The following is a 12,406-nucleotide window of genomic DNA, read 5'->3' as shown; positions in this document are numbered from 1 at the left end:
TTTATTTAATCATCTATGATTTTTTTTATAAAGAAATTTTTTTCTTATACTTATCTCATCTTTTAATTGTAAATTTTGTTGTGATACATGGAAAGAGTTGGTTGGCCACACAATAATTTTCTTATTTCAATGAAAAATGTAATAAAATAAAAAGGTGAATACAAATATATATATATATATATATATATATATATATATAAAGACGTGAAAACAGAGAAAATGGATAAGAAAGATGAGAAAACATCATTTTTTAATTATGTTTTTACAATTATGATAGTAAATTTGAATCAATCAAAGATAACAAAATGGGTCAATTCTGCCTATTTAGACTACCAAAAAATAGGTTAAATAGTCTTACCATAGTTGGGAATAGTTTCAAACTTTGCCTGGCTAGAGAGTAGGCTAGTGGATTGTTACGTTGAATATATATATATATATATATATATATATATATATATATATATATATATTATAAATATTTCGTATGTTTAAATAAATTGAGAGAGTTATTATTTTTATATGTTAATTTTTTCAATTAAATCAATAATTTAAAAAAAATCATGATTTAAATTACAATATTTTTGTATTTTTACATTTATCAAATAATATAACATAAAAATTACAATTCTTTAAATTTTAGTATTTTTTATTTTAATATTTATATATATGATATAAAAATTAAAAAAAAATCGATAGATCTATTAGTATGTATGACCTTAAACGAGAGGGGGTGAATTGTTTAAGAGGGATTTTCACAAACTTTGATGGTATAATGAAAATCAATGCTTAATTACAGAGAAAGAAATCAAGGAAACAAAGAACCAAAACTGTTTCAAGATGATATCAGAAAAACAATTGGTTGTTTTTATCAGCAGTTTATAAAAACAACTTAAAAACAAAATTTAAAGAGTTAAGGGTAAGAGATAAGCACGCAAGCAATTTATATTGGTTCACTCTTACACCAAGAGTCCAGTTCCCATAAACCACTGGGTATTCCACTATGCAATCAAAACCAGATTACAAACACCACACACCAAAGTAGTGACCTTGAACCCCTCAAGAAACACACTACCTTTGGCAAACCACACCAAGAGTGTTGATCTTGAACCCCTCAAGAACACACAACACTCCTTGGCAACACAACTACAGAAATACAGTAATCAAGGAAGAAGGGAATAGAATACACCTGGATATTACAAAGCTTAAAGTTCAGATTTACAACCCAATCCTATTCCACCCACTTAAGAATGATCCAAAGCTCTTTCAAATCTTGGAAAAACTGTTTTGATAAACTCTTTCTGTTACTCCAAGATTAGGAGCGTAAAACCACCTTTATAGTGGTCAAAAGCATTTAATAAAGGAGGCAAGTTAGTTAGGATCATTTAAAACATATTAAAACCGCTTAACAAATCGATTGTTTTGGTTTGATAGCAAAGTCAACCAAGTTTTTCAAAAACAACTAAGGTAAAACAACCTATTGAATTTTTGACAGCTTTTTAGAAAACACATCTTTTCAAAAGGTTAAAGATTCAAATGAACTTGGATCAACTTAAGAAGTGAATTAACAAGTTTCAAACAACTAGACAACACACACACCCAACAACAAGGTCTTCAAGCTTTCCTCTTGGATTTGGAGACATCAAAGCATCTTGTTCAACAAGATCAACCTACCTCACTCCATTTGTGATACAATGGACTAGTCAAGACGAGCTAACAAACTATCCTACTTGAATACATTGTTTTGGTACTCCTAAATTTAATACTCTCCCATCTCACAATAAACCATTATATATATTGTGTCATTATATATATGTATATATATAATATGGAAATATTAATCTCCAATCTACCTTATTGTGTCTAATTTATTGACTAGGCAAGTTGGCATGTGACAATGGAATGAGAGCATGTGTGACTTGTTTGTTTGTGTATTTGAAGTAAAACTTCGTACAATTTCTTATTCTCATATCTCTAAAGTATAAAATTTGTGTTACATTTCTGTCCTATCGGATAACGGGTGTATTCATATTTGTGTCCGTACTCATTGTTCAAAATATTAATTAAATATTTTTTATATAAAAAAATAAAGATAATAAAGAAAAGATTATAATAAATAAAAATTACACATAATTGAATTTTTACAATGATAAACACATTTTTTTTTCAAATGTTGAGAGGAAAAATATTTCGAGGATTTGGTGAATTTGATAGATATTGAATGAGTTGAATGGTTGAAAAGATAATGAAAATTTGTGTAATGAGAATACTTCAAATGAAACAAAATTAAGAATAAAAGAAAAGTAAGTTTTTTTAAGTTACTTAATACACTAAAGATTTACATAATTGAACACTCAAAATTATAGTGAGATTTTTTAATGTAAAAAAATTGAACACTCAAAATTATAGTGAGATTTTTTAATGTAAAAAAAATATTAAAAAAATAGAAGTGATCTAATGTAGAGTATTAAAATGATTAAATTTGATAATATTGAAGTTTACATTTTCTGAAATGCAAAATATATCATTTGTGAACAAATTGTACAAAGGATAAAAATGTATAGTAAGACTAGATATCAAATATTAATTAAGAAGTGGAACAATTGAGAGATAAATTATGGTGCAATTTTATGTGTTTATTATGGATTTGGATAAAAAAAATAAAATTACAAGGGAAGCTGTGTCTAAGTAGAATTTATATTAAGTCGTGTCACATGCATATAACTTTGGTTTAGAATCTTTACATGTAAAAGTCAAGTCATCCTAAGACGACTTTAGTTGAATTAAAATCAAAATTTTGATTAATTTTAAATATAATCTTAAGTAAAGTCGTGTCAATCATCCACAACTTCAGTTTATTAATTTAATTGTGTTAAAACTTTAGCCCTAACCAAAAAATAAACGAAAAGTCTAAAATAAACAAAAAGTCTCTAAAATACTAAAAAAACAACTATTCAGAAATGGTTGATTTTTCAAAATTTTGATATTCTCATCCTCTTTCAATATTGACCATGACATTATTTATCTTATTTTGTGTATCTTTCATTTTAATGCATCTCAATCCGATTTCTCTATAAAAAATTATTATTATTTGAAATTTTTTTCCTACAAAATTTTAATATTTTTGATAATTCAATTAATTATTTTATTTAAAATAAATAAATATTTTAAAAAACAGAAAAAATAAATAAATTTCATACAACTTAAGTGATATCAGCCATAAATAACTTTACTTAGTGTTAAATTCAAATTAATCAAAATCGTGCTTTTGCACGATGTTTTTGTTATTTCGATTCAATTAAAGTTATTTTAGACTAATATTACTTCAACATGAAATTTTTGTAAACTGAAATCGTATGCATATTTTTTTTTTAAACTGCATAAAGTCTTGTAAATTAGACACGAAGTCTAAAATTCCATGATAAACTTTTTTACCTAAATTCGTAAACTTCTAAAATTCCATGATAATTTTTTATACCTAAATTCGTAAGATGCCTAAGAAAAATAAAAATAAAAGAAAAATTTAATAGTTAAAAATAAAAAGCATAAATAAAGTTTAATGTAATTGTTCAAAATAAAGTCGAAATTCTGGTAATAGTATATAAACACACTCAAGTGCATCTAAATATTCTTAAAAAAACCCCAAAATCTATAAATTTAACCTTAACTTACTCTATGAATCTAGATAAATACAATAAGCCGATAATAGAAGAGTGGTGAGAGAGAAAGAAAGTTGGAAGCAGACAAGTGAATTGCGGATTTTTACAGCATAGATAGATAGATTTGATTTCATTAGCACCTAATCATTATGATTATTATTATTATTATTATTCATAAATTACCCGCACGCCCGAGAGATTGATGATTATTATTATTTTTACCCTTTTCTCGTCATCAACCTCTCTTCTCCGACCCCACCCGGTTCCTGCAACCCCTGCATCTCTCTCTCAAACTCTTCAAGTTTTCTCTCTTCTTCAATCTTCACCATGCCAACCCTTTCCCTTTTTACAAAGCTTCTTTCTTCATTACTATACACCCTGCAAAATAAGGCTCTTATTCTTCTCTCTATTCCCTCTTCTCAACAAGGTGACCATGATGATGATGATGATACTTCTTCTTCTTCCTTTTTTTTCTCCTACGTGTTCCTCTTCTTAACTCCACTCCTCTGAACAGTACCACTGCAGCGTGGGCGCTTGTTCATCCGAAAAGAAATTGCACGCCTCGTCCGCGCTCAGAAAATTATGCTCCTCCATCTTCACGTACTGCGTCGGAAACTGTTTCTGGAACTGGAAACAGTTCATCGGAGAAGACGACGATAAAAAGCTCTGACTTTGCATAGCCCCAGAAGACGAAATCGTGGCGTTGTTGGGACTGTTGTCGTTGTTGTTGGCATTCTCTTCGTTCAAGATCGCGCTGGAGTCGCTGTCGGAAGACCCGTCTTTGAAACCTAAAACCTCATCACTCTTGTTAAAGCATTCGTAACTCAACTCCTTGGACTCGGATCCAGGAATGGCGGTTTCACAAAGTGGGTTACTATCTTGCAGTGTTATCATCTCTTCCTTCACTGAAACATCGCTTTCAGTGTTGCTCTCTTCTTGCAGCAGCAACCTTGATTTCAATTCCTTTATCTGCCAACACAACAAACCAACCTTTTAATACTCTTTCCAGAAAAGAACTTCCCCACTAAAAATTAATGACAAAACTTTAAAAAAGTTAATAAATTAGTGATGAATGAAAATTGTTTTTTTTTTTTAATTCTAGAGTCACGAGATTCTACCTCTTTGAGTAAGGCTTCGTTGTCTTGTTGGAGGGTGTCGTAGTTAAGTTTGAGGGAATCATAATTGGCTTTGAGGACTCCATAGTCTCTTTCCAATTGCTTTGTCTTCCACCTGGCTCGACGGTTTTGGAACCAAACCGCAACTTGTCTTGGTTGCAAGCCAAGTTCTTGTGCCAGCTTCACCTTTCTGTCAGGTTCGAGTTTGTTCTCTACTTCGAAGTTCTTCTCCAAAGCCTTCACCTGATCCACGCTTAGTCTTCGTTTCTTCTCAGCGTGGTGTCCTGGTTCCTCCACACACCCTTCATCGTCTAGTCCTTCCAGCATAGACTGGAACTCCCTGCCATACACGTGGTTGTTCCTCGGACTGTGTTCGTCTGAATGCAAATCGGACATAATCATGGTTAGTGCAACTGGTTTTGTTGTTTGCTCTTGAAACAAACGCACAAAGCATAATACGATGAGTTGTAAATTGTAATGCAAAAACAAAGGACAGAATAAGGAATTTGGGTTAATTTAAAAAGGAGGAAAAGTCTGCAATTGGCGTGGTTGATCACAAAAAAAGTTAGAGACAAGACAAGGCACAAACATGAAACGCGCATCATGGATCTAACTGTCTGAAATAATTTTGAGAAAACAGAAACAAAGTTAAAAAAAAAACAACGAAGTTTTAATTCAATTAACCTGTTGGTGGACAAATGGTCATGAGAGCACCCAGAGAATCGGAGCTGCCAAGTCTCTTCATGAGTGCAAAGCACGGATCTTATTAGATCAAGGAACTTAAATTCGATCCCTTTATTTTGTTTAGGCAATGTATATTAAGATCTGAAGAAGAAAAGGTGGGAGAAGGTTTGTTTTGTTTTGTGTTTTACTTAAAGGGAGGCATTGAAGATGAATTGTGGTGTCTTAAAAGGGGCCAATTTGCAGAGGAAGTAGCATACAACCACTCATTTTCATAAACTCCCATGCTTTGTTCCTTCTCTATTGACACCTCTTCTCCCTCTTCACCCATCAATCAAACAATTCCAACACAAGGAACAAAACAAACCCACAAGCAACAAGAAGTGACCAATCTCTTTCTAACTGGACACAGTGGTCTCTTTTTACTCTCTATCTACATCATCAGTGATGAAGTGAAGAAAAGGGTGGAAGTGAAGAGAAAGAGGAAGAGAAAGTGAAGAAAAGGAAGGGTGAGTAAGGAGTGATGAGAGGGGTGAACGAGTTCACAGGCGAGCTTAGGTGAGAGTGTGTGTCTTTAAATAAACCAACCTGGGTTAGAATCTGACTGGGGTTAGGTGACTGCTACTGCGGTTGGCTACGAAATGAACCTAAATTCAACCCAAATGCAACTTTTTTGCGTTACCGGGTTAGCCGGTTACGCTTGAGTTTCCTCGAGGAGCGGTATTTGGGAGGTAGCGCAGAGTGTGGACAGATGAAAATAGAAACGGCGTGGCTTTCGGCAGCTTGCGTCCACTGTTTAAGCCGGCTTAAGGTTTCTTACGTCACCCAACTAATACTATACTCTTCTTATATTACACTGTCACGCGCTTCAGTTTAGTTTTACTTATCAATATCAAATAAATTTATTCAAACCTCACTAATCAAATTTCTCTATTTAATAATTCTTTTCAAACACCATGTGCTTTTACGTGTTTTCATTCAATTTTATTCAAATAAGTTACACAAAACAAATAAATATTTAAAATTTATATCTGCATATTGACTGAATTTGAAACTATTTAGAATCTAACTATTTAACTGTATTCTATTATAAATTATTTGTGAAAACATTTCATTTCAAGATCAAGATTTTTAGTCCAATAACTATCTACTTTCTATTATCTCATGTCATACAAAATATCAAACCATGAATTCATAAATAAAGAACATGTATATTTAATGTTCTACTTTTGACCTACACATACAATAATAGAAGATACTTTTTAAAATAATTACCAAAACTTTCATAAGCAAGATGATCTCTTCTATTAAAATATAAAAAAAAAATTAATTAGTTGCCAAATTTTAGTCATTAATTATTTTAAATTTTAAAATTAATAATTAAAATTTAATAGTTAATCAGATAAAAATTTAAAATTAATTTAATTTTTTTATTAATAATAAAAATTATTTTATAGTCTATTAAAGTATATAATATTAATTTTTAAAATTTATTTTTTATTTAATAATTTTCTAGTGCATAATGTGTAAATTGTTATAAGAACTCTTAGATAAAAATTTAAAAATGATATTAAAAAAGAGGATTACAATTTATTTAACAGAGAACTCTTAGATAAAAATTTAAAAATGATATTAAAAAAGAGGATTACAATTTATTTAACAGTTTCACTTACACTTAATTTGTTAAAAAAATTAACAATTATAATAAAAATGACATTAACAAGTATACTAATTGCGTGATATAAAATTCTTATATCTAAAGCATGATATTTTTACAACTAATGAAAAAGATATAAGAGCATATCATTTCTTAATAATCGAGAATTTCCTAAATTATTGCATAATACAATACATTAAACCACTTTTTAATTATTTTTTCTTCATTACGTTATAAAAAAAATTAAAAAACTAAATTTCTATGTTGTATATACTTTTAGTCAATACCATTATTAAAACATCAAATAACGTTTTTAACTTACTTGTTTTGGTAGGAGGAAAAACTCAACTATGAGACTTTTTCGTGTCGGATACACATATCGGACACCAATACTGGTAAGATATGTATCGGTGAAGTTCAAATTCAAAAAATATTTATTGGATTTCTGACAATTCTAGTACGATTGTAACACAATTTTAAAATTAAAAAATACATTAATTTTCTAAAAACTAAAATTTATTGTATAAATTTTTAGTATAATTATAAAAATAAAGAACAAATTATTTATGAACCAGTCATGAAAAACATCTTTATGTTTAAAAAAAAACTAAAACATATTTGTACACATAAGTATTTATTATCAATTTATATAATTCATAATTATATAATATATAGATTTGTGTCCATGTCCTACATTTTAGAGATTATATGTATCTTCGTATCCTTATCGTATCAGTCTATGCTACAATGAAGAAAAACAATGCAAATCTTTATAAATTGCAATAAATAAACATTTTCATACATTTATTTAATATATTTTAAAAAGGCTTAGCTCTCAAATTCTTTCAAATTATATGATAAAAATCATGAAGTGTTTAAAACTTTTACAACAACATCGTATAAAAAATGTAGTAAAATGCATCGATATAAGCAAAAACAAAATGAAAAAAATATCATGTTGTATTGAAAATATTTATTCAAAGAGACAATAGAGATGTTCATGGTTTGATAAAGTCATTATGCAACGGACCAAAATAAAAAGGAAGTACTAAATATGTTTGTGGTCACCAACAAACACAATAAGAGACATTTATATCACAAAATCGAAAAAAATTACTCACCTAGATTATCAAAGTTCTTAATCAAAGTCTGGCTATCTGTTATAAACCAACTTTGTCCACCCAATTACTCACCTTAAATTCGATCATTTTCAAAATTTTCCTACATCAAACTTATGCATTAGTGCTCATGCCTACTAATAGGTGAACCACTAATCCCTTTCATTATGTCAACATCTATTCTTGATTAATTTATATTTTAATATTTTATAAATCTAATATATATTGGGTTTAAGCATAATATATCCACACGTTATTTTTAAACATTTCACCGATACCCATTATTAAAAGTGGTGATAGAGAGACCATATCACTCATTTTTATTAAATATACAATAACACATATCTATATGGCTTTATTTTATTGCTATTGTTGGAAACATAGGTTGAGTTTAAAAAGGATGGGTGAATTGAAGTTTGAAAGAAATTATAAACCTTTTACAAATGAATAGAAGATGGATATTTAAAAAAAAAACTAGGTAAAAAAATGTTATTTTCAATGTTTTTTAATCTTTCATAACTATAAAATATAAATTTAATTTATGAGTTGTAAAATATAAGAAAAACACAAAAAAAAAAAAAATATTAATTCACAGTCACTAAAGAACTATATTCAATTGCTTGATCACTTAATTAAGCCAATTAATTTTTAAGTTCTACAAAATCATCTTAAGAAAACCAGAAAATATATAACATGAGATCTTGAATCCTATAAATTTTGTTATACCACTACTTGTGAAATCTTATCATAAACGAATCAAGATCTTAGAACTACAACATCCTTACAATCTTTTGTGAAATTTTAACATTGTAAAGTCCTTTTGACAACCCTAGTTAAAATTAATACAACTCGGAGAAAAAAAAACTTTTAAAACATTAATAATCTAGTTAAAGATTCTTAAATTAGATGTGTCTTTTGTATTGAGTTAATGCGTTGTGTAAAGTTAGTTAAGTTGGGTTTTACTTATAAATAAGGATATTGTAATGTCACTTTTAATAACAAATCAGTTAATTAAAGTTGTTAGAATTGTTGATTGAGAAATAGCAAGATTTTACAATAAAAGAAACTTCCACTTATAATTTTATTTGTTTTAGTGAATTTTTCATGAATGTTGATTATGCTCGTTAGTACATCAATCATAACACATTATCCTTGATTTTTTTATTTTTTTTATCAGCAACACATTATCCTTGATAGGTTAGTCTTCCATCTTCTTCACATTCTTTTTTTCAATAATTCTCTTACAGTTAATTATATTATCGGTATATTGTTTCTATGGTAGTGTATATATATATATATATATATATATATATATATATATATATATATATATATAAATAAATGGTAGTTAAAATCTTGGTCGTTAATTAGATACCAATTTAGAAACTATTTAACAATAATAGAAACTAATTTAGAAACAAAAAAAAAATTTAGTCTCTAAAATGGTTTCATATTTAGTCACTATAACAACTAATTATTTTTTGTTTCTAAAATTAGTTTCTATTTCATGATTTTCTTGTAGTAGGTGGTGATAGGACCCTTTTTGAGAGGTTTTGGAAGGTCAAGTTCCTTCCATTTGCACAAGTTATTATTGCTTGGAGGGTGTTGCAAAATAGTATAGCAACAAAAGATAATCTGTTGAGGCGAGGTGTTATCTAGATAAGTAGTTTACGGGGGTTGTGTGATGAGGAGGAGGAGAATGTTAGTCATCTTTTTTTTTTTAGTGTAAGTTTGCTTGGAGAGTTCGGGGATTGTGTTTGTCTTGGTTGGTGGTACATTTGTGAATGCTCCATTTCTAGAGTTTGGGGGTGTGTGGATTGCTTTGGTAGGTGAAATATGGAAACATAGGAACATGAGGGTTTTTAAGGATGGGAGAGTTGATTATTTAGAGGCTTTTGTGGTGGTACAAAGAAAAACCTGAGCTTGAATTACATGTAAAGAAAAATCTGTTCAGTTCTTGTTCTGAATGGTGTCTAGAACTATTGGAATGTATGGATATGTTAAGAAGTAATGTTTCATATTAGAAAATTTGTATAGCTAACCTCTTGTTTTAGGGAGAGTGTAGCAGTGTGTTATGCAGGTTTGAGGAGATGTTCTTATGTTAATTAAAGTGGACTTTTGGAGGAGTAGCAGCTTTTTGTTGGCGGGAGCGCAAGAGGAAAGAGTTAATTTATAAAGAGATTTTTCTTGCTTTTAATTATCTAGCTCGTTTGGAACTAGTGTTATGTTTGATTAGAGTTGGTATGGTAGATCTTCATTATCCTTTTTCACACTTCCAACATTTCAAACTTGTTAATATACTTGTTTATGTCAATGTTGTTTGGGAAAGTGACTCATTTGCAGTAGTTGGTGAGATTTGGAGACATAAGAATAAACACTTTTTTAAAGATGGTGTGATTGATCATCCTTGGTTCAATTAAAGGTATGATCTTGGGTTACTTATAATTTTGCCTCTTCATGATTTTCTTATTTTGAGTGGTGTCTTAATCCTCTAGTTTGTATGTATTTGATTCAGAGACTTTGAAACTCTAAGCATTTTGTTTTTTAGAAGGTTAGGATGAGATGTTAGGTTGTTTATGAGGTGTCATTGTTTTGGTCTGTTGACTTGTTTTTTAGTTGCTCATGTAGAGTATTTGTGGTAAGCTTTTGGGAGGAGGTGTTATAAGTTTTTGTTAAATTTTGTATAAGGGTTGAACAACTCATGAAGTGATTTATATTTATCTATTATTTCATGTTAATAACAAAAATTACAAAAAAGTTTCATATTATATTGGTGAGATTTTTTTAATATTGACTTTATAATTTATTCATCCTAAAAAAAGTGATAAAGTGAAAAACAGGTTACTTGAAGTTCCTTTCAATCTCAAAGTCAATGTTGCATTCAAAATCTTATCAATAGTATTCGAAATAGAAAAGGAATCAGCCTCCTATATAATGTATTTGTTTATTATAGTTTTAGTATTTATAATTATAATGTTTATGTTATAAATAAATATAGTTAAATATTTCTAATTTATTATAATTAAATTTTAAAATAATTATAATATAACTATATTTAATTAAAATGTATATTTTTTAAAAAACAATAAGATTTATTTTTAAAAATATTCTTTTTTGGATCTTTTATTAAAAAAAATGATAATACTATATTTGATGTTGGAATAATTATTAAATATATATTAATGAAAAAAAATATCATAATACTATATTGAGTTAAATATGTTTTTCGGTTATGTAGTTTAATTTGTTTTCGTCTGTTGGACCTTTCCGGGTATTCATAATAAGGAAACTATTGAAATGTGACTCGTCAGAGACTTGTATATTGTAATATTATAATACAGTTCATGTTAAAAATTCGTTTGTTATATAAATAACATTAATAATGACTCATTCTAATAATTTCTTTATTATAAGTACTAAGGAGGTCTAAAGTTTGGAATAGTGACAAAAATCAATTCCGTGTTATAGTACATGGACGAAAAACATATTTAATTCTATTATATTTAATGATAAAAAAATTATTAGATACATATTAATGGAAAAGGAGAAAAGATGAATAATAAATACGGACTAATTTTAGAAGATATTTTAATAATTCTTTAAAAGAGAATTTAATGCATAATCTCAACTATGAAATGGAAGATTAAATGCATTTATCATTTAATTAATCTTAACAATTATATATATATATATATATATATATTAATCTCTTAAATTTATATAATATATCAAATATATATTCATTTTCTATTAATGCTGATATAATTAATTCCTTCACCTACTACCCAATCCTGAGACTAAAAACTGGTTGGTTTGCCTGCACTAGCTAGTTATCTTGTTGAATTTGAAATAGAGTTTCATGCACTTCAATATTTGCATTGTTTGCTACTCAAAATGTGAATTTAATTAACACTCTGCATAGCTGAATTCGGTTGGTCATGCAAGTTTCAAAAACTCATGACTTCATGGTGTATTCAAACCTACAAATGGTTTCTTAACGAACAAAGTGGAGTTTCAATCATCATCAAAGAATTAGGTTACGTTGCACTTAGGTAGAGATGGAACTACTGCCAATTGATTCGGCAAGGTTATTGCGTTTTGCATATGGATTCAAGTTACTTTTACTTTATTAATATACTCCTTATAATCACTCATAAACAATTCTACTTTCTACAATAA

General features: G+C 28.4%; 1 protein-coding gene across 1 annotated transcript; it reads right to left on the bottom strand.

Moving 5' to 3' along the window:
* Positions 1 to 3,647: 3,647 nt before the first annotated feature.
* LOC137812371 (homeobox-leucine zipper protein ATHB-6-like) lies at positions 3,648 to 6,075 on the bottom strand. The gene is made up of 3 exons (XM_068614317.1): positions 5,456 to 6,075; positions 4,775 to 5,148; positions 3,648 to 4,625 (listed from the first exon to the last, which is right to left on the bottom strand). The coding sequence occupies exons 1-3, from the start codon at positions 5,514 to 5,516 to the stop codon at positions 4,149 to 4,151; spliced, it is 912 nt and encodes a 303-aa protein (XP_068470418.1). The 5' UTR covers positions 5,517 to 6,075; the 3' UTR covers positions 3,648 to 4,148.
* Between the last annotated feature and the right edge of the window lie 6,331 nt (positions 6,076 to 12,406).

Source organism: Phaseolus vulgaris, chromosome 2, assembly GCF_000499845.2.
Source record: "Phaseolus vulgaris cultivar G19833 chromosome 2, P. vulgaris v2.0, whole genome shotgun sequence".
NCBI lineage: Eukaryota > Viridiplantae > Streptophyta > Magnoliopsida > Fabales > Fabaceae > Phaseolus > Phaseolus vulgaris.
The sequence above is the reverse complement of the archived record's forward strand: the minus strand, read 5'-3'. Positions and strand labels throughout refer to the sequence as shown.